This window comes from Pristiophorus japonicus, chromosome 23 (genome assembly GCF_044704955.1).
Source record: "Pristiophorus japonicus isolate sPriJap1 chromosome 23, sPriJap1.hap1, whole genome shotgun sequence".
In the NCBI taxonomy this organism is placed as follows: Eukaryota; Metazoa; Chordata; class Chondrichthyes; family Pristiophoridae; genus Pristiophorus; species Pristiophorus japonicus.
In genome coordinates this window covers 9,724,164-9,746,509 of record NC_091999.1, presented here as the reverse complement: position 1 = coordinate 9,746,509, position 22,346 = coordinate 9,724,164, and the positions used below count along the sequence as shown (strand labels likewise).

At 42.8% G+C, this 22,346-nt stretch overlaps 1 protein-coding gene across 1 annotated transcript in view; it reads left to right on the top strand.

The window, feature by feature from the left end:
• Positions 1–22,346, top strand: part of LOC139235620 (T cell receptor alpha chain MC.7.G5-like) — a 77,572-nt gene that overhangs the window by 45,256 nt on the left and 9,970 nt on the right. The window contains exon 4 of the mRNA XM_070866663.1: positions 17,403–17,452. Coding sequence (XP_070722764.1) covers positions 17,403–17,452 — 50 coding nt within the window. The remainder of the gene's footprint in view (positions 1–17,402; positions 17,453–22,346) is intronic.

Below are 22,346 nucleotides of genomic sequence, written 5' to 3'. Positions count from 1 at the left end.
CTCACAGTGAGACGGGTCAGACCCAGACGTGCACTAAAACAGAACAAGGGGAAATACAGCAGTTTCCGCCATCATCAAACGCCAATAAAACCAATGTTGACAGCAGTTCATAGAATCATAGAATCACACAGCACCCAAAGAGGCCATTCAGCCCATAATGCTTGTGCTGGCTCGTTCAAATTATTTTTCGTTAATGCCCACTACATTACTCTTTTCCCATAACCCTGTATTTTTTTCAAGTATTTATCCAACTCCCTTTTGAAAGTTATTATTGAATGTGGTTCCACCAGTTTTTCACACATTGTATTTCAGAACACAACAACTCGCTGCATAATTTTGTTAATCCACTTGTCTCCTATTCTTCTTTTGCTAATTATCTTAAATCATCTGAAACATGAACTCTGTTTCTCTCTCCACTGATGCTGTCTGATCTGCTGAATCATAGAATCATATCATGGTGACATCACAGAAGGAGGCCTTCCAGCCCATCGACCCCATGCCGGCTCTCTAGAAGTGCACTTCAGCTAATCCCACTTCCCCACACTTTCCCCGTAGACCTGCATTTTTTTTCCTTCAGGTAATTATCCAATCCCTTTTTGAACGGTACGATTGAGTCTGCCTCCCCCACCCTCTCAGGCAGTGCATTCCAGATCCTAATCACTCGTGGCATAACAAAAGTTTTTTCTGAATGTCGCCTTTGGTACTTTTGCCAAACACCTTGAATCTGTGTCCTCTGGTTCTCCACCTCCCTGCCAAGGGCAACAGTTTCGCTCTATCTACTTTGTCTGGAACTCTCATGATTTTGAATACCCATTTTCTCTAGTCTATCCACGAAACTGAAGTCACTCATCCCTGGAACCATTCTCGTAAATATTTTTTGTTCCCTCTCTAAGGTCTTCACATTCTTGCTAAAATACAGTACCCAGAATTGGGCAAAATATTCCAGTTGAGGCAAAACCAGTGTTTTATACAGGTTCATCATAACTTACACACTTTTGTACTATATACCTCAATTTATAAAGCCCAGGGTCCCGTAAGACTTTTTAACAGCTTTTGCAACCTGCCCTACCACCTTATCTCCATGTTCCCCATCACTAATTCCCCGGTCTCGTGTTTTAAGGGATCAACATTTACTTTAGCCATTTTTTTCCTCTTTATATGCTTGTAGAAACTCTTTCGATCTGTTTTTATATTTTGTGCTGGTTTACTTTCACAGTCTATCTCCCCTTTCTTAATCATTTTTTGTCATTCTTTGCTGGCTTTTTATAGCTTACCAATCTTCTGTCCTCCCACTAGTTTTGGCCACTTTGTATGCACTGTTTTTAATTGGGTCCATCCTTTATTTATTTTGTTAGCCACGTTTCTTTTACACCATTTCCTCCACACTGGAATATAGTTTTCTTGAGAGTTATGAAATATCTCCTTAAATATAAGCCACTGATCATCAACCACCCCACACTTTAATATATTGTCCCAGGCCACTTTAGCCAACTCTGCCCTCATACCTTTGTGGTCTCCTTTATTTAACATTAGTACGCTGGTTTGAGATCCAACTTCCTTGCCCTCCATCTGAATTTGCAATTCAACCATGGGGTCACTCATTCCAAGGGGATCCTTTGCTAGGAGATTGTTTATTAATCCTGTCTCATTGCACAGGACCAGATCTAAGATAGCCTTCCCCCTGGTTGGTTCCATTACATACTGTTCAAGAAATCCGTCCCTTATGCACTCTATGAACTCTTCCTCAAGGCTATTCTGACCAATTTGATTTGTGCAATCAATATGGAGGTTAAAATCACCCATGATTCTTGCTGTTCCCTTTTTACAAGCCCCCATTATTTCCTGGTTTATACTCCGACCAACAGAGTTGCTACTGTTCGGGGACCTACAAACAACGCCCACCAGTGACTTTTTCCCCTTATTAATCGTTATCACCAACCAAACTGTTTCGACATCCTGATCATTTGAGCCAATATCGTTTCTAACAATTGCAGTGATTCCATCCTTTATCCACAGAGCTATCCTACCTCCTTTCCCTTTCTGTCTGTCCTTCCGAATTGTCAAGTGCCCCTAATTTTTTAGTTCGCAGTCTTGGTCACCTTGCAACCATGTCTCTTTTATAGGTATCAGATCATACCCATTTGAACCTATTTTTGCCGACAGCTCTTCGACTTTATTACCAATGCTGCGTGCATTCAGATAAACTGCTTTTAAATGTGTTTTCTTACCATTTTTTCCTGCCATGTCCCCAGTTTCTGATACACTCTTATGTTTATACATTCTGTCCCTTCCTGTCACGCTCTGGTTTTCGTTTCCCCCAATGTTGCCCTGCTCCATGCTCTTCACCTTGTTCTTTGCGATTTTAGTTATCTGCTCACCTGACGCCTCCACCCCCGCCCCCCCCCCCACACCCCCCGCCGCCGCTAATTAGTTTAAAGCTCTCTCTCTGCAGCCCTAGTTATTGGTTTCGCCAGGACCCGAGCCCCTGCACATTCCAAGTGGAGACCGTCCCGACAAAACAGCTCCATCTTACCCCAGTACTGATGCCAGTGCCCCATGAACCAAAACCCATTTCTCCAACACCAGCCTTTGAGCCACGAGTTTAGCTCTTTGATCTTATGTAAATTTGCTCGTGGCTTGGGTAGCAATCCAGAGATTATTATCTTTGTTGCTCTGCTTTTTAATTTGGCCCCTAGCTGCTCATAATCCTTTAGCAGAATCTTCGTGTCTGTCCTTTCTAGGTGGTTGGTACCCACGTGGACCACGACAATTGTATCTACCCCCTCCCACTCCACGTTCCTCTCCAGCCCTGAGGAGATGTCCTTAACCCTGGCAGCGAGCAGGCAACACAGCCTTCGGGACCCACGCAGAGATCTGTATCTATCCCCCGAATGATATGTCCCCTACCACTATAATGTGTATTTTTACTCCCCCCACCGCGGTGCTGTGACTCTGACTCAGCGAGCTACCCACGGAGCCAAGGGTGACACCTCAGAGCAAGTTAATTGGGGCATTTAATGACAACAGCCGGAATTGTAAATTAGATATGTTAGAGAATGAGTGGTTCATTTTGATTCACTGGAAGCGAAGGTGATGAACAAGCGAGACTCTGGACAGGATAGGTTAAGACAAATGCTGCCGAGCTCTAGCTGGGAACAACAATTATACTTCAATGTAACTTATTTGGAAGAAGCATTTCCAAAAGTGTTTCAGTATGGATTTACTTTCCTATAAGTAGTTATTAATAATGAGCACTTGCACTCAAATAGCGCTTTTCCCGACCACCGGACATCACAAAGCGCTTTACCACCAATGAAGTACTTTTGGAGTATAGCCACAGTTGTAATGTGAGAAACGCGGCAGCCAACTTGTGCACAGCAGGCTGCCACAACCAGCAAAGTGATAATGTTTTTGTTATGTTGATTGAAGGATAAATATTGGCCAAAGCACTGGGGATAACTCCACCTGGTCTTCTTCGAAATAGTGCTATGCGATCTTTTACGCCCACCTGAGAGGGCAGATGGGCCTCGGTTTTAATAACATCTCTTCAGAAACACGGCACCTCCCTCAGTGCAGCGCTCCCTCAGCACTGCATTGGAGTGTCAGGCTAGATTTATGTGCTCCAGTCGCTGGAGTGAGACTTGAACCCACAATCTTCTGACTCAGAGGCGAAAGTGCTACCAACTGAGCCACACCTGACGCTGTTTTTATAGTTATTATTATTAACAATAAATACCATTACCAATAATAACAATGATGATAAAAATTATTCACACTATCTGAGGTCGGAATAGTTCATTTCATCTGTCATAGCAATTGACATTCAAGTTGATCTGTAGAAATCCTCGTCAAAGAGATTCGAGTTCCTGAAAGTCATGATCATAATTTCACATATATGATTGCTACAAATTAAAGATTTTTTTTAAATGCCTGTCGCAAAAATGTAATTTCCTGTTCATTATCGGTATTCAGTCAATGCTTAAGTCAAATTTCAAGACAACATTTCTGATATAAGAAATATCGAACTACCTCTGACAATCATGGGCTTTAACCACTGAGGCATCCTTCCATCCTGCAGGTGGCATTGAAGGGGTAAATTGAGTCAGTTGGCCAAGTTCCCATTCCACCACCGAAGCACATATTCTAGGTGCACGGAATGTTACATTGTCGAAGATGATGTCTTTCAAATGAATCCTCTGTGTTTCCAGTTTTGATGTGTAACAAATCAGAAATGCCTATATCCGAATATAAGGCGGCGACCATGAATTTAGAAGAGTTACACTTTCACTAGACAAACTCAGGAACATTTTGAGAGATGAGATCCAAATCTGATGAAGGAGTCACATGACGTTGTGCACCTAGAAATTAAGAAGAAGCGAGAAAAAATATTGCACGATATTATCATTTACAAAATAAGACGGAAGATGACACATGGATGAAATTTTCTAAAGCTAAATCGCTTTCTCATTGCGGTAGGAGCAACCCTTGCACTGGGGTTCATTTCTCGACCAATAGAATAGAAAGGCAGAGACGTCATATTAATCTTGATCAGACAACATTTGGAGTATTTTCCACAGTTCTGCTCTCCATATTATAAAACGGATATAGAGGCATTGAATAAGGTGCAGAAAAGATTCAGAAGGATGATTACAGAACGAGGATGCTATACCTATCATGGAAGAATGAAGCGGCTGGAGCTCTATTCTCTAGAAAAGAGAAGGCTGAGCGTTGCCTGGTATAGGTTTTTAAGATTATAAAATGCGGCTGGCAAGGTAGATGTAGAGCAGCTGTTTCCACTTGAAGGGAGCTCAAGGCTAGGGGTCACCTACATAAGAGAGTCACGAATAAATCCGGCAGGGAATGCAGGAGAACTTCTTTACCCAAAGATTGGTTAAAATTTAGAACTTGCTACGAATTAACGCGATGCATTTAAGGGGGAGCTAGTTAGGCGCACGAGGGACAAAGTAATAGAAGGATATGTTCATCGAGTTAAACGAAGAGGGGCGGGAGGTGTCTCTTGTGGAACATAAACATTAGCGTGACCCAGTTGGACTGAATAGCCTGTTTCTGTACTGCAACTAGGCTACTATGTAACAAGTGCATTCGACCCACTCGGTTTGTGCCGCCTCTTTGGCAGAACAAGATGTGTATGAAGATGCAAGTAGACTATGCATGGCACGCTTTTCATCCATGGTCAAACACGTGCACGTTGGAAGATTGAGTCAGCAGGCAAGAACCCGCAGCAGAGGTTGCACCTGATTCACCCATAGATACGCAGAGCTGTTGTCAGCGGACACACAGGTGCAGCTCAAATCTGTTCCCTTATCATTGAATGTGGGGCCACGCTGGGGGGTATCAACTCAGCACCAGAATAACCTATACAGGATAAAGCTGGTTTTGGTAGAACGACAATACAAAGATTATTCCTTGCAGTTAATTGTGTGCAAAGTAAAAATAAGCATTCTGTTGTCCTGCTTAAATGCAGAATTCCTGGATCGTGTCTTCAATGACGGTTTTGTCCCTTACATACTTCCTTATAAAGACTGAGACAGAGAATTTTTGGAGATGAGAGTTGAGAGAGATACGACAACACAGAAATGCTATTTACTGCAATGTATAAAAGGTGATGACAAAGGTAGAGAACAAATTGACAAAAAAGTGATAGCAGATAATTAAGAGGAAAATGATGAAGAGGAAAGAAATCACAAGTTGTTAATAACAAAGATGAAAAATAATTCAAATTCTTAAAAATAGAACGGATTCATTAGCGACTATGCTTAACTTGTTTAAGGGTCAAGTGTCTATTTCCATTACCATCCATTCCAATCTATTTCGTTTCCGTGTAAAAATTGTTGTACTCAAGCTCTCAGCCTATTAAGAGCAAGCTCCACGCTCCAAAGCCCAGCTGAAGCTTAGTGGTAGAACTATCGTCTCTCAGTCTAGAAGCTTGTGAGTTCCAGAGATCTGAGCATATAAGTCAGGTTGACACTCCTAGTGCAGTACCGAGGGAGTGTCGCATTATCGGATGTGCCATCTTTTGGATGAGATGTCAAACCTCTCAGGTGGATATTAAACATCAGGTTGCACCTTTGAACGAAGAGCAGAGTTGTTATCCCCGGTGTCCTGGGGTTATTTGTACCTCACTCAACATCACAAACAGATGATCTGGTCATTGGCACTTTGCAGTTTGTTGGACCTGGCTGTGTGCAAATTCTCTGACAAGTTTCTTACATTGCAACCATGACTATTCTTCAAAGGGTGTGAAGAGCATTAGGATGTCCTAAAGTCCTGATACGCACGATGGAATGTAGCATAGTAGTAATGTTGCTGGGCTAGTAATCCAGAGGTCGATAATGATCCAGAGATGTCAGTTCAAATCTGACCATGGCAGCTGGGGAATTTAATTCAGTTAATTAATTAAATCTGGAATATAGAGCTAATATTAGTAATGGTGACAATGAAACTATCAGATTGTTGCAACAAAAAACATTTCGTTCATTAAGCTCCTTCAGGGAAGGAAATCTGTCATCCTACCTGGTCTGGCCTATATATGACTCGAGACTCAAAGCAATGTGGTTGACTCTTAACTGCCCTCTGAAATGGCCGAGCAAGCCACTCAGTTGTACCAAACCGCTACCAGAACAATAATAAGAATAAAACTATACAGACCACCCGGCATCAACCTCGCCACCAGCTACAGACACAACAATGGCACACCCAACCCAATCGACCCTGCAAAGTCCTCTTCGCCAAGCTCTGGGGCCGTGTGCCAAAATTGGGAGAGCTGTCCCACTGACTAGTCAATCAACAGCCTGACATAGTCATACTCAGAGAATCATAAACTTTCCACCAATATCCCAGACCTATCCATCACCATCCCTGGGTATGTCCGGTCCCATCGGCAGGACACACTCACCAGGCGTGGCGGCGCAGTGCTGTACAGTCGGGAGGGAGTGACCCTGGGAGTCCTCAACATACACTCCGGATTCTATGAAGTTTCATTACTTCAGGTCAAGCATGGGCAAGGAAACCTCCTGCTGATTACCACCTACCGCCCTCCCCCAGCACCTGTATGCAAAAGGCAAGGCTGAAGCGTTTGCAACCATCTTCATCTGGAAGTGCGGAGTGGATGATCCATGTCAGCCTCCTGCTGAGTTCCCCACTATCACAAAAGCCAGTCTTCAACCAATTCGATTCGCTCCCCGTGATGTCAAAACACGGCTGAGCACACTGGATACAGCAAAGGCTATGGGCCCAGAAAACATTCTGGCTGTTGTGCTGAAGTGCTCGAGGACTAGCTGCGACTCTAGCCAAGCTGCTCCAATACAGCTACCACATTGGCAGCTATCAGAAAATGTGGAAAACTTCCCTGTCCTATCAAATGACAGCTCACCAATACCCTGATCACCAATGCCTAGTTTGGGTTCCGACAGGACCACTCGGCTCCAGACCTCATTACAATCTCAGTCCAAACATGGACAAAAGAGCTGAATTTTAGAGGTGAGGTGAGAGTGGCTGTCCTTGACATCAAGGCAGCATTTGACTGAGTGTGGCACCAAGGAGCCTCAGTAAAATTGTAGTCAATGAGAATCAGGGGGAAAACTCTCCAGAGGCTGGAATCATACATAGCACAAAGGAAGAGAGTTCTGGTGGTTGGAGGTCAATCATCTCAGCCGCACGACATCGCTGCAGAAGTTTCTCAGGGCAATGTCCTAGACCCAAACACCTTCAGCTGCTTCATCAATGACTTCCTTCCATCATAAGTTGAGATGTGGGGATGTTCGCTGATGATTGCACGGTGCTGAGTGCCATTCGGAGCTCCTCATATAACGAAGCATTCCATGCCCGAATGCAGCAAGTTCTGGTGGAAATTCAGGCTTCGGCTGCTAAGTGGCAAAAAATATTCGCACCACACAAGTGTCAGGCAATGACTATATCCAACATGCGAGAGTCTAACGGCCTGACCTTGACATTCAATGACATTACCATCGCCGAATCTCCCACCTTCAAAAATCTAGGGCTCATCATTGACCAGAAACTTAACTAGACCAGCCACATAACTATGTTGGAAACAAGAGCAGGTCAGAGGCTGGGTATTCTGTGACGAGTGTCTCACCTCCTGACTCCCCAATGACTTTCCACGATCTACAAGATGAAAGTCAGGCGTGTGATGGAATACTCTCAACTTGCCTGGATGAGTGCAGATCCAGCAACGCTCAAAAAGCTCTACACTATCTAGGACAAAGCAGCCCGCTTGATTGGCACCCCATCCACTACCTTCAAAATTCACCCACTCTCACCGGCGCATCGTGGCTGCAGTGTGTACCATTTAAAAGATGCATTGCAGCAACTCGCCAAGGTTATTTCGCTAGCATCTCCAAAACCCGCGACCTCTACCACCGAGATGGACATGGGCAGCAGGAGGCTACTCTCCAATCCATAGGAACTGATCCAGAGTCTATAGAATGTTGCAAAATGACCACCAATGCATCTACTATTTCTAAGACCACTTCCTTAAGTACTCAGGGATGCAGAATATCAGGCCCCGGGGATTTATCAGCCTTCAATCCCATTAATTTCCCTAACATAATTTCCTGACTAATAAGGATTTCCTTCAGTTCCTCCTTCTCGCTAGACCATTGGTCCCCTAGTATTTCCAAAAAGTTAGTTGTGTCTTCCTTAGTGAAGACAGAACTAAAGTATTTGTTCAATTGCTCTGCCATTTCTTTGTTCCCCATTATAAATTCACCTGATTCTGACTGCAAGAGACCTACATCTGCATTCACTAATCTTTTTCTCTTCACATATCTATTGAAGCTTTAGCAGTCAATTTTTATGTTCCCAGCAAGTTTCCTCTCGTACTCTATTTTCCCCCTCCTACTCAAACCCTTTGTCCTCCTCTGCTGAATTCTAAATTTCTCCCAGTCCTCAGGTTTGTTGCTTTTTCTGGCCAATTTACATGCCTCTTCCTTGTTGTGCGAGGCCCCTTGGGGAAGACTGACCATAATATGGTATAATTCTTCATTAAGATTGACACAGTTAATTCAGAGACTATGGTCCTGAACTTAAAGAAAGGTAACTTCGATGGTATGAGACCTGAACTGGCTCGGATAGACTAGCGAATGATACTTAAAGGGTTGACGGTGGATAGGCAATGGCAGACATTTAAAGATCACATGGTGCATATAGAACGGCAAGTTGTTGTTGTTGTTGTTGCACCTTTCAGAGAGGGTCTAATGTAGCTACGTCATGTGACCCGCTTGCCAGCAGTCAGTGAACAGTTTTTGTGCTGGCTTGTATCACTGTGGGGATATACTGGGATACGCACAGTAGTTGAATCTCCTTCAGCGCCCGTACAATAACCTCACGGCTAAACAGAACGGCTCAACTTCACTCTCAACACCCTCGGAATGGCCTTTTCAGAATCAAGCAACGGATACACCCTGAACGTCTACCGTTTTACATTCTGTTCATTTTGCAGTCTTTCTTCCCCTGCAATTTTATTACCGCGTCCCCACCTCGGGGCCGACGGGTAATAGACATGCCCAGTTTGCTGACTGGCCTTGTCCTTTTCAAGTAAAGCAAAGGGATACCAGGAGATGCCGATGAGACTCCGAGGGATCTTGTTATAGGTTTGAACCGTGTGTAACATACGGAGAGGATGAAAAGCTCACCTTTGGCAAAGGGACCAGGCTGATTGTGGAACCCAGTAAGTACCTAACTCTCTACTTGTTCTCCTTTTATCCATTTAGAGACATCGTTTAATGCACACAGTCGCACGGTTATTTTGTTTTTAAATAGCAGCATGGGCTGGAGAGAGCAGCTCACATTTGGAATCGGGGAACCGATTCATTGTGTCACGAGTAAGTCGATCTGAGCATTCTTGTTCTCAATTAAGGGCGGTTTGGCGAAATGAGTGTATTTGCTTTAGACCGATATCCAGTCTTCAGCAGGAACACACTCGTGTGTGCAAGCGGGTCGTATTTCACTGACCTGCCTCTGTGCAATTAAGCAATACTTCGAAAAACGTCCAATGCATAAGTCAGCAAAGTGACTCCGCAATCTCGCTCCCATACACGTCTTTTGTGCTGAAATCCATCTGGTTAAAGCTTTGAAAATGTTTTGCCCTTGTCTCAGTTTTTTTTATTCTACACTTGCTGGGGAAGCCGGTAACAGCAAACTGCGGCTGATTAATAAGTTCGCCATGCTGTTTCTCTTCAGTGCTTTCCTTTCTGGCGAAATCGTAAGTACTTGCTTAATCGTGACGTTTAACATTTTGCCACAAATGCCGAACAGAGCAAAAAATCTTCATGAAGCTTTAAGGTGTCACTGCCCATTCATAGAACGATAGAGCACAGTGAGAGGTCAATCGTCCATCGTGTCTGTGCCGGTTCTTTGAAAGAGCTATCATATTATTCCCTTGCGCCTGCCCTTTTCTCTAGCCCTGCAATTTATTCGCCTTCAAGCATTTATCCAATTCCCTTTTGAAAGTTATTATTGAATCTACTTCCACAAATGCAGTGCATTCCAGATAGTGACCCAAAAATTGCCTTTACCAGCCCATCACCCTTGCATGTTCGAATATACGTCTAAGAACTGTGAACATTTTATGTTTCACTGCATTATCAAACACATACCTAGTAAAGGTACAGTTTTCAAGCGTTGTAAGTTGTCAGCTATAATGTACCGTTAATCATTCAGTTCAGGCAAGTCTGGAGTTTAAAGGTTACCAATCAGCAAATATCGGTAAGAGTGTGAAGGGGTTATTTGGAAATGGGACCACGTTGCTGATAGAACCCACTAAGAACATAAGAACAAAAGAACTAGGAGCAGGTGTAGGTCACACGGCGTCTCAAGCCTGCTCCAGCATTCAATAAGATCATGGCTGATCTTCTACCTCAATTCCACATTCCTGCCCTTTCCCCACATCCTTTGATGCCCTTAATATCCAAAAATCTATCAATCTCCAACTTGAATATAATCAACGACTGAGGTTCTCTTTCAGCTGCTTCTATTACTAATGAAATTGCCAATGAGGTATTTCGGTAAGGCTTTGCGGATTCCGTTGGGAAGTGGCCAAAACCAATTCTTCGCCACCCTTTGCTTCGCTTAGAATTGTCAATTCTTAAACTCACAATCAATGCGGTTCTGATTTTGAGTTGGGGCGAAATTATTTTAGAATGCGTGATCATCGTGAAGACGTTCTGACTTTACAATTAACGCTTGACTTAAGTAGACTTCAGAAAACAACCTTCGGCAGTGGGACTCAGTGACCTGCCGAGCCGAGTGAATATAGACCCATTTTAGGATCAATGGCATGGATACATCGTGCCAGTGCGTTGGAAAGAGTTTCGACGTGGAGATGTATCATGGTGTAGCTTATGAGAAGTTAATATTCGGTGATGGAACCAAATTGACCGTGGAGCCGAGTGAGTATAAATGATTGGTATCGATTTGACCAGATTCATTTTGCATGCAGAAATTGTTGGTCTTTTGCAAACGGTAGCGTGGTGGCAAGATAGTTAATTGGCATCGGGAGAAGTGAACATGAGAAAGTATATAGTGAGGAAGAAATGTGACATCTCCATTTGTACATAAATGGTTCATTACAAGACTAAATCTATCAGAAGTACTAAGGGTTTATCAGGTGGCTACTGGCTCCACAATAATCCAAAGGCAAGTCATCAGTTTGGAAAATATATATTTTCCCAATACAAGATCAATAGGAATGAGGTCGGTTTTATTGAAACCAACACACCTCCCTATGTTTCTAAAGACTCCATTGTATAGTGGGGCCTACAAGTTATCTTCCTTTGCTCCTCTTCAATGCTGATATTTTCTCTTTGTCAAACTGTCGGGCCAGACACGCAGGTCTTGCACGTTCCAAATGCAAAAAACTGCATAGAATTTACGGATCAGGAATAGGCCATTCTGTCCAATAGGTACATGCTGGTATTTATGCTCCACTCGAGCCTCCTCCCACCCTACTTCATCTCACCCTATCAATATATCATTCTATGCCTTTTTCCCTCATGAGTGTATCCAGCTTTGACTTAAATGCAGTTATCTTATTCACCTCTACTATTCAATGAGGTAGCGAGTTCCACATTCTCATCACTCTCTGGGTAAAAACATTTCTTCTGAATACCTAATTGGATTTATTAGTGAGTATCTTATGATTATGGTCCCTAGTTTTGGATTTCCTCTACAACGGAAACATCTTATCTATGTTTACCTTATCAAAACCTTTCATAATTTTAAATACCTCTATTAGGTTACCCCTCAGCTTCCCATGTCCAGAGGACAGAGCCCCGGCTTATTCAGTCTTTCTTGATAGTGCTAACCTCTCAGTTCTGGTATCATCTTTGTAAATCTTGATACACCTTCTCCACTGGCTCTATATATTTTAATAATATGGAGACCAGATAAAATTGTGCGCTGACCAATAGCGATAGATATGGCTTTTACAGAATTCACGATGGCGTATTTTGTGTGTGATAGACGGTTTATGAACGAAGCTTCAGCGTGGTGTTCACTGGATCAGCTGCTAAGCTTATACTCGGTAAAGGGACTAAACTTATAGTAGAACCAAGTGAGTATAAACTGTTCTTGCTATTGATTCAATGCACATGAGCGATTTTGTGTCAATGTATCCTGCCAAGCATAGAATCATAGAATATTACAGCACAGGGGGCCATTCATTTCATCTTTCCAGTGCTGGAACTTTCAAAGGGCTAACCAATTGGTTCGAGTGCCCTCTGCTCTTTCCCCACAGTCCTGCAAACGTTTCCTTTTCATGTATGTATCCAATTCCCTTGTCAAAGTTACTATTAAATGTGCTTCCATCACCCATTCAGGCAGTGCTTTGCAGATGGTAACAATTCACTCCGTTAAAAAAATCCTCATTTTCACCTCTAAGAAAATCGAACTTTAGCAGAGTAAAATGGGCGACAGTTCAGGTCGGCGCAAATAAAACAAACAGGGAGTATACTTCTGAATCGTTCTATACGGAATGTTGGGCCATTTGCTGATAATTAACCGAATTGGTCACTATGTTCCGGAAATAATTAAAAGCCTCTCACTATTTTACGATATTGCAGCGGTTACTGCCTCTTGTTTTATAATCTGGTCCTGGTCTGTATTCCCTCAGCGACTGTACCATACATGGCACTCTGAATCCTCACTTCCCCTTCTAGGTTTCCTCTTGGGGTACGGTGGCATAGTGGTTATGTTATGGATCTAGTAATCCCGAGCATTGTGCTGATGATGCTAGAAACGCGGGTTCCACCATCCCCGCACCCACCATGGCAGTTGCATAATTAAATTTCAGTTAATTAATGAGTCTGTAATTTTAAAAACTTAGTATCAGTAATGGTGACCATGTAATTGTAAAAGCCCATCTGGTTCAATAATGTCTTTTAGAGAAGGTAATATGCCATCCTTAACCGGTCTGGCCTATTTGTGACTCCAGACCCACAGCAATGTGATTGACTCTGAAATAACCTAGCAAGCCACTCAGTTAAGGAAAATTAGGGATGGGCAATAAATGCTGGCCTTGCCGTGAATGAATAAAGAAAAAAGAGTTTTGCCATAATTGGTGCCTTGCCATGAATCACAATGGTTGATAAGTCAGTTCTGAGTTCTGATGTGTTGAAATCTATGTGTTCTCAGAGGTATCCCTCTGTTCAGTTATCACTGTGCAGGTTATTGGGATACAACCATTAAACCAATGTTCAGAAGTGGGACCAAAGTTTTTGTAGACCTGGGTAAATAAAATGTAAGGACATTATCCCATCCTCGAGCCTTTGCAACTGGAAGCAATTGCCCAGTGTTTGCAATCTGGTTAATATTGCAGAGGGAGCAGGCACATTTTCATAAATCAAAGTAAAGATACTTTGCCCCGTTAATGGAGCTTTGTTGTTTCCAATTCTCTTTTCTAACAACGTGCCCTCTTTGTGATGGGAGGTGGTGGAATGAAGCCTGGCAATGCAGTGAGGGTTTTACACCTGGATAGTTATCACTGTGTGGGTTAGGGTATGCTGCTGAACTAACATTTGGAAGCGGGACTGCAGTGATTGTCGTGCCGAGTGAGTAACATTTAAGCAAATTATACCTCCTTTATAAATAATAAAATGCATGCCATGTGGTATGTGCTTATATCCGAGGACGAGTTAAGTAACAATTTTTTAGGAAGGAAGCATTAATATAGAGCCTTTCTGGACTTCAAGATGGCTCAGGGCGCTTTATGTTCAATGAAAATGGTCGATGGGTGTGTTTGTGACTGGAAGGCGCTCTGCAGGGCTCAGTACGAAGGTCATTGTTTCTGTGGTATATATCAATCATTTTGACTTGAATGTAGAGGGTATTCTTAAAAAGGTTGCAGATGATACAAAAATTGGCCGTGTAGTTGATAATGAAGAAGAAAGCTGTAGACTGCAGAAAGCTATCAACGAACTGGTCTAGTGGGCAGAACAGTGGCAAATGAAATTCAATCCTGAGAAGCATGAGGTAATGCATTTTGGGAGGGCTAAAAAGGCAAGGGAATACACAATAAATGGTAGGACACTGAGATGTGCCGAGTAACAAAGGGACCTTGGAGTGCATGTCCACAGATCCTTGAACGTAGCAGAACAGGTAGATAAGGTGGTTAAGAAGGCATATGGAATACTTGCCTTTATAGCCAAAACATAGCATACAAGAGCGGGGAGGTTATGCTTGAACTGCATAAAACATTAGCAAGGCCACAGCTAACGTATTGCGTGCAGTTGAGGTCATCACATTATAGGAAAGATGAGATTGCATTAGAGAGAGTAGAGGGGAGATTTATGAGGATGTTGCCTGGACTGGAGAATTTTAGCTATGAGGAAAGATTGGATAGGCTGGAGTTGTTTTATTTGGAACAGAGGAGGCTGAGGAGATACCTTATTGAGATGTATAAAATTATGAGGGCCTAGATAAAGTGGATAGAAAATACCTATTTCCCTTAGCAGAGGGGTCAACAACCAGGAGGCATAGATTTCAAGTAATTGGTAAGAGGTTTAGAGGGTATTTGAAGGCAATTGTTTCACCCAGAGGATGTTGGGAGTCTTGAACTCACTGCCTGACAGGGTGGTATAGGCAGAATCCCTCGCCACGTTAAAAAAAAACCTGGATATGCACTTGAAGTGCTTTAACCTACAAGGCTAGGGACCTTGAACTGGAAAGTGGGATTAGGCTGGATAGCCCTTTGTCAGCCGGCAAAGACACGAAGGGCTGAAATGGCCTGCGTCCATGCTGTAAATCTCTATGATTCGACTAAATACTGTTTTATGTACAGTCACTGTTTTAACGTAGGAAATGCAGCAGTCAATTTGAGCGAAGCAAGATCCCACCAACAGCAAGGTGATAATGACGGGATGATACATTTTTAGTGATGTTGGTTGAGGGATGAATGTTGGCCCATGACAAAGGAGATAACTCCCCTGCTCCGCTTCGAATAGTGCCATGGGATCTTTTATGTCCATTGAAGAAGGCAGACCTGGTCTCGGTTTAACGTCTCATCCTATAGATGGTACCTCCGACAGTGCATCGCTCCCTCAGCACTGCGCTGAGCATGTGAGGCTGGATTATGTGTTCAAATCTTTGGAGTAGGACTTGAGCCCACAATCTGCTGACTCAGAGGCAAGACCCTAACCATAACCCTGAGGACATTGTGCCCCATATATTTCTACTGGACTGGGACTAAACACGGCATCAAGCTTGTCAAGCATACAGTGCACCCGTTGGTGGTCTAATTTCTGGGGCCAGATTTTCTGATGTAGAGGCAGATTTATTACAGGCAGTTGTAACTGTGCACGATATTGGTCCACTGCTGCATTGATATTTGGAGATGGGACCAAAGTGATTGTAGAACCGATTAAGTCCAGTTGCAGGAATTGAACCTTGTTGTTGGTATGTGTAAGTAGTTGTCTTGTGTATGCAGTGTTTTATAATCATTTGAGGGCAGATAAGACTGTGACTTTTAACTTCAGGTGAAAAATATTTACAACTCTTGGATTTAGTTCAGCGTGACCTCTATATATAGCACTGCAGCAGATTTCGTGAATATTACAGTTTCTTCGTCGTGTAATAGCAGGAAAGTGGATCAGCTTCTCCATTGGAAGGTGTCTGTCTGGGTAACTGTTAATGTGCGACTTATTATGACCTTACTGAAAAACTAACGTTCGGCAGCGGCACCCGAGTAACAGCTGTGCCAAGTAAGTGTGAGTTGAAATGTCTTTCCTGCTACCTGATGTTGTATTCTGCTGAATGTTGTCTGGCGAATGTCGGCAGAGAGCCAAGGCAACACGTGAAATGTTAGTGAAGGCATTGCATCGGTAAAATAATTTAAGAAGATGGCTATCCGGCTCAGTTCACCCCTTTAAGTAGACGTGCAATGCCCAGGAGTTGAAACTCGAGGCCTTAGTAATATGATATTGCTCTGAAATACACAAGTGTATAATATTACCGGAGTACAAATCGTCCATTTCGAAAGTGGACTCAGATAACCATTGATTCGAATAAATGGGACTTTCTCTCTCCTTATCAATACATCGCCGCGTGCGTTTTAAGTCTCCAATGTAGAACTTTAACATGCATATTTGAAATCAAGTCTTAAGGCAAAAAATTACTAACAGAAAATAGGAGCAGTAGTTGGCCATTCGGCCCTTCGAGCATGCACCACCATTCAATATGATCATGGCTGATCCTCTATCTCAATACCATATTTCCGCTTTCTCCCCATAGCCCTTGATGCCTTTTGTGTCTAGAAATCTATCTATCGCTTTTGTAAATATATTCAGTGTCTTGGCCTCCACAGCCTTCTGTGGTAGAGAATTCCACAGGTTCACCATCCTCGGAGTGAGGAAATTGCTCCTCATCTAGGTCCTAAATTTCCTCCCCCGTATCCTGAGACTGTGACCCCTTATTCTCGACTTCCCAGCCCCCGGGGAAACATCCTCCCCGCATCCAATCTGTCCAACCCCGTCAGAATTTTATGTTTCAAAAGTAGCTCCTTCCCCACCCACACACATATAGAAGCTAAGGTATATTGAAAATATAGATATCACAATCATTTTTAAGACAAACAATTCCCCTAGAGTTGGTTTCAGGCAGATGTTAATGGAAAATGTCGAGAAGGAAGAAAAGGTGGACTGCTGTCCGTCACTTGTGCTTTCAAAATAGAGCAAAACAAAGTAATCTAAATTTAATTGGCGGAGGGGAGACATTAATATGTATTCCAGGAGTTAACCTGGCCTGGCAATGGAAGCAAAGAATCTCAAAATATACTCAAAATTCAATGCCAGACAAAGCAAACTCTTACACTGATGTTCATGTGGTTGGACTTGTTTTTGTAACATCTGGTACCACTGTGCTTTCACTAGAACTCGCAAGCTTCACTTTGGTAGTGGGACGAAACTCATTGTGGAACCCAGTAAGTCTTTGAACGTCTTCCATCGGGACCTGTTTATATATTTTTTAAACTGATATTTCCTATTCTAATGTACGTGACAAATACTAAACTTTTGGCGGTGGGAGGGGAGGGGTGGATGGGGCTGGCCACTAACAATGTGGGATCAACATTTTGGCGCATTCATAGAATCTCACAGCACAGAAGGAAGCCATTCGGCCCACGGTGCCTGTTCTGGATCTCTGAAAGAGTTATCCAATTAGTCCCACTCCCCTCTGCTCTTCAGTGAGTTCAATCGGTTGTTGCTAATTTAATAGCTGTTGTGTTCCTTGTGTTGAAGTGTCTCTTCGTCCCATTCAATTGAAACTACCAGAAAATATGGGGTATCAACAATTCCAATGAAAATATTTATGTCACGGACAGAAATCAGGCAAAATGTTGCTTTCGTTCGTAAAGTTTTGTCTTAATAATATTTATGTTAGAAATAAGGGACAGCGAGGTTGCTTTGTCTAGTCCTATTGCACAAATGCTATTGTGGGGGTGATGGTGTTCACCAAACGCTTATCATAGAGTCATACAGCACAGAAGGAGGCCATTCGGCTCATCGTGCCTGTGTTGGTTCTCTGAATGAGCTACCATTTAGTCCCACTCCCTCAGCTCTTTTACCCAAAGCCCTGCAAATGTTTGCTTTTCCAGTATATATCCAATTCCCTTTTGAAAGTTACTATTCAATCTGCTTTTACCACACTTTCAGGCAGCGTTTTCCAGATCACAACAATGCGCTGATTATTCATTATTATATTTTTGGTTTCTAGATGTTCTATTTCCTCCTTTAGAAGGGATTCCATTACTTTTCCTACCACCGATGTTAAGCTGACCAGTCTATAATTCCCTGGACATGTTCTAAATTCTATTAAAGACTCCCAAAGACAATGTTCAGCAAGTGGCAGCGAGGCAGTTTGTCTTGATGTGTGAGTTTGGGGCGGACTAGGATAGCAGCAATCTCATATTTGGAGCTGGGACTAAATTAAATGTGAAACCAAGTAAGTAAAAATCCACATAATAATCAAATGAATAAAGATATTCCAATTCATTAATGCAGAGAGCTCGGATTTGACTCAGGACTTGAAACGGGCCAAAGCAACGAGGCAATTATATTAGTTTCTGACTTCACTTGGAAAGAGCCAGCAGCGGCGCAATGAGCCCAATGGCATTCCTTCGGTGATGTAACGTTAAATCATTCTATGTTTCTGTTCTTGCGTCGCCTGTGCATTTTTGTTTAATTGTGCAGAGCAGGCGAGAAGAAATATTCATAAAAATGTTGTGAGACTGGTTGTCAGCAAGAGCATGTACAACGGTTTATAGTTTGCGAAGGGCACTCTGGTGGTAGGAGTGAGGAATTTGTTAGCAGGCCTGTCACAGTGGAGCTATAATTATTTAGCACCAATGATATTCGGAGCTGGGACCGATCTCATAGTGGAAACAAGTAAGTAAAAGAAATTAAAAGATGTTAGAAAATTCTGCAATGATCCCAGGCAAAAGGTGAAACAGAATCATGTTAGTATATTAGTGAGACCGAAATGTTAAATATGCCTCGCTGTAAATTGTATGCAGTGGGGTGGGGGAAGCTGGGGGAGGCGGAGAAAGAGAATTGAGCTTCGTTGTGTTCGGTGAGAGCAAACTATTTATACCTTTTGGCCGCTGAGTCTTTACTGGTATTCCTTCTTAGTGTGCACCATCCTATTCGCTGTTTATCTATGTAAAAGTTCACTGCATGTCAAGCATGGCATTTTAACACAGCCTCCTCCATAACGTCAGGCGCCTAATTCCAGCAATTATGCGACAGTATTCATTAATTCCATAAATATATTGAATTTAATGCATACGAACATAAGAACATAAGAAATAGTAGCATGAGTAGGCCATGCAGCCCCTCGAGCCTGTTCCGCCATTTAATACGATTATCGGGAGTGGACTCAGGTTCACTTCCCTGTCCACTCCCGATAATCCCTTATTCCCTTGTCGGTTAGGAAACTGTCTATCTCTGTTTTAAATGTATTCAAAGACCCGGCTTCCACAGCTCTCCAAGGCAGCGAATTTCATAGATTTACAACTATCTGAGAGAAGAACTTCCTCCTCATCTGTTTTAAATGCGCGGCACCTTATTCTAAGATTAAGCCCCCTAGTTCTCGTCTACCCGATCAGTGAAAACATTCTCTCTGCATCCACCTTGTCAAGCGCCCTCATAATCTGATACATTTCGATAAGATCACCTCTCATTCTTCTGAATTCCAATGAGTAGAGGCCCAACCTCCTCAGCCTTTCCTCATAAGTCAACCCCCTCATCCCCGGAATCAAACTGACGAACCTTCTCTGAACTGCCTCCAAAGCAAGTATATGAGAGGTTTAATATACGCGAGGGAAAGGGAACCAGCGGTGGATTTAGTGTCTGCTGAATCATTCCAGATGTTCTTTATTGAATCGTTACTCCAGGATTCATGTAGGAGGACCTTAAATCATTGCACACACCAATCATATTTGAATGTTTGTTGTATCCCCATTCACGGCGTAGGATATGCAGATATTTGCAATTGTGCACGCATAGACCCTTGTTTTCAAATGTAGCATCGTGTTTGGCGGTAGATGTACAGATGTTATGCTTGAAAATGGAACTAGAACCAGTGTACGGTTGAGAAAGTTCAGAATAGCCCACGTCTCATGCACGTTAATTGCAACAAATAGAAGATTAAGCTGGATTCAAAGAAAGCGGTAGCATATTGGTAATGATACTGGACGAGTAATCCTAGCACGTCTGGACTAATAATCCATGAGACGTGAGTTCAAATCCCACCATTGGCTGCTGTGGTTTTAAATTCAGTTAATTAAATAAATCTGGAATTATTTTTAAAAGCTAGTATCAGTAATGGTAAACATTAAATACCACATTGTTGTAAAACCCCATCTGGCTCACTCATGTCCTTCAGTGGAGGACATCTGCCGTGCTTACATGGTCTGGCCCATATAAGAAAAAACGAAATAGGAGCAGAAGTAGGCTATATGGCCCCTCGATCCTGCTCTGCAATTTAATATGGACATGGCTGATCCGATCATGGACTCAGCTCCACTTCCCTGCCTGCTCCCCATCACTCTATAATCCCTTATCGGTTAAGAAACTGTCTATCTGTGCCTTAAATTTATTCAATGGCCTGGCTTCCACAGTTCATTGAGGCAGCGAATTCCACAGATTTAGAACCATCTAAGAGAAGAAATTCCTCCTCATCTCAGTTTTAAATGGGCGGTTCCTTATTCTAACATTATGCCCCTAGTTCTAGTCTCCCCCATCAGTGGAAACATCCTCTCCGCATCCACCTTGTCAAGCCCCCTCATAATCGTATTCGTTTCGATAAGATCACCTCTCATTCTTCTGAATTCCAATGATTAGAGGCCCAACCTCCTCAACATTTCCTCATAAGTCAATCCCCTCATCCCCGGAATCAACCGAGTGAACCTTCTCTGAACTTTCTCCAAAGCAAGTATATCCTTTCTTAAATATGGAAACCAAATCTGTATGCAGTATTCCAGGTGTGGCCTCACCAATACCCTGTATAACTGTAGCAAGACTTCCCTGCTTTTATACTGGATCCACTTTGCAATAAAGGCCAAGATTCCATTGGCCTTCCTGATCACTTGCTGTACCTGCATACTATCCTTTTGTGTTTCATGCACAAGTACCCCCAGCTCCCACTGTACTGCAGTACGTTGCAATTGTTCTCCAGTTAAATAATAAATTGTTCTTTGATTTTTTTTTTCTGTCAACGTGCATGACCTCACACTTTCCCACATTATACTCCATCTGCCAAATTTTTGCCCACTCACTTTGCCTGTCTATCTCTTTTTGCAGATTTTTTGTGTCCTCCTCACATATTGCTTTTCCTCCCATTTTTGTATCATCAGCAAACTTGGCCTCGTTACACTTGGTCCTTTCTTCCAAGTCGTTAATATAGATTGTAAATAGTTGGGGTTCCAGCACTGATCCCTGTGGCACACCACCAATAACTGATTGCCAACGAACCATTTATCCCGAGTCTCTGTTTTCTGTTAGTTAGCCAATCCTCTATCCATGCTAATATATTACCCCCTACCCCGTGAACTTTTATCTTGTGCAGTAACCTTTTATGTGGCACCTTGTCAAATGCCTTCTGGAAATCCAAATACACATCCACTGGTTCCCCTTTATCCACCAAGTTCGTTACATCCTCAAAGAATTCCAGCAAATTTGTCTTCCCCTTCATAAATCCATGCTGACTCTGCCTGACTGAATTACGATTTTCCAAATGTCCTGCTGCTGCTTCTTTAATAATGGACGCCAACATTTTCCCAACCACAGATGTTAGGCTAACTGGTCTAAAGTTTCCTGCTTTTTTATCTGCCTCCTTTTTTAAATAGAGACGTTGCAGTTGCAGTTTTCCAATCTGCTGGGACCTCCCCAAAATCCAGGGAATTTTGTTAAATAACAACCAATGCCTCCACAATCCCTGTCGCTACTTCTCTTACGACCCTAGGATGCAAGCCATCAGGTGCAGGGGATTTATCTGCCTTTGTTTAACTGAGTACCACCTCCTTAGTGATTATGATTGTGTTGAGTTCCCCCCCCCCCCACCGGTGTAGCCTCTTGACTATTCATTGTTAGGATATTGTTTGTGTCCTCTACCGTGAAGACTGCTACAAAATATTTGTTCAGAGTTTTTGCCGTCTCCATGTTTCCCATTACTAATTCCCCGGTCTCGTCCTCTAAGGGACGAACATTTACTTTAGCCATTCTTTTCCGTTTTATGTACCTATAGAAAATCTTGCTATCTGTGTTTATATATGTGACTCTTAACTACCCTGATGGCTCACCACCACCTTCGCAAGGGCA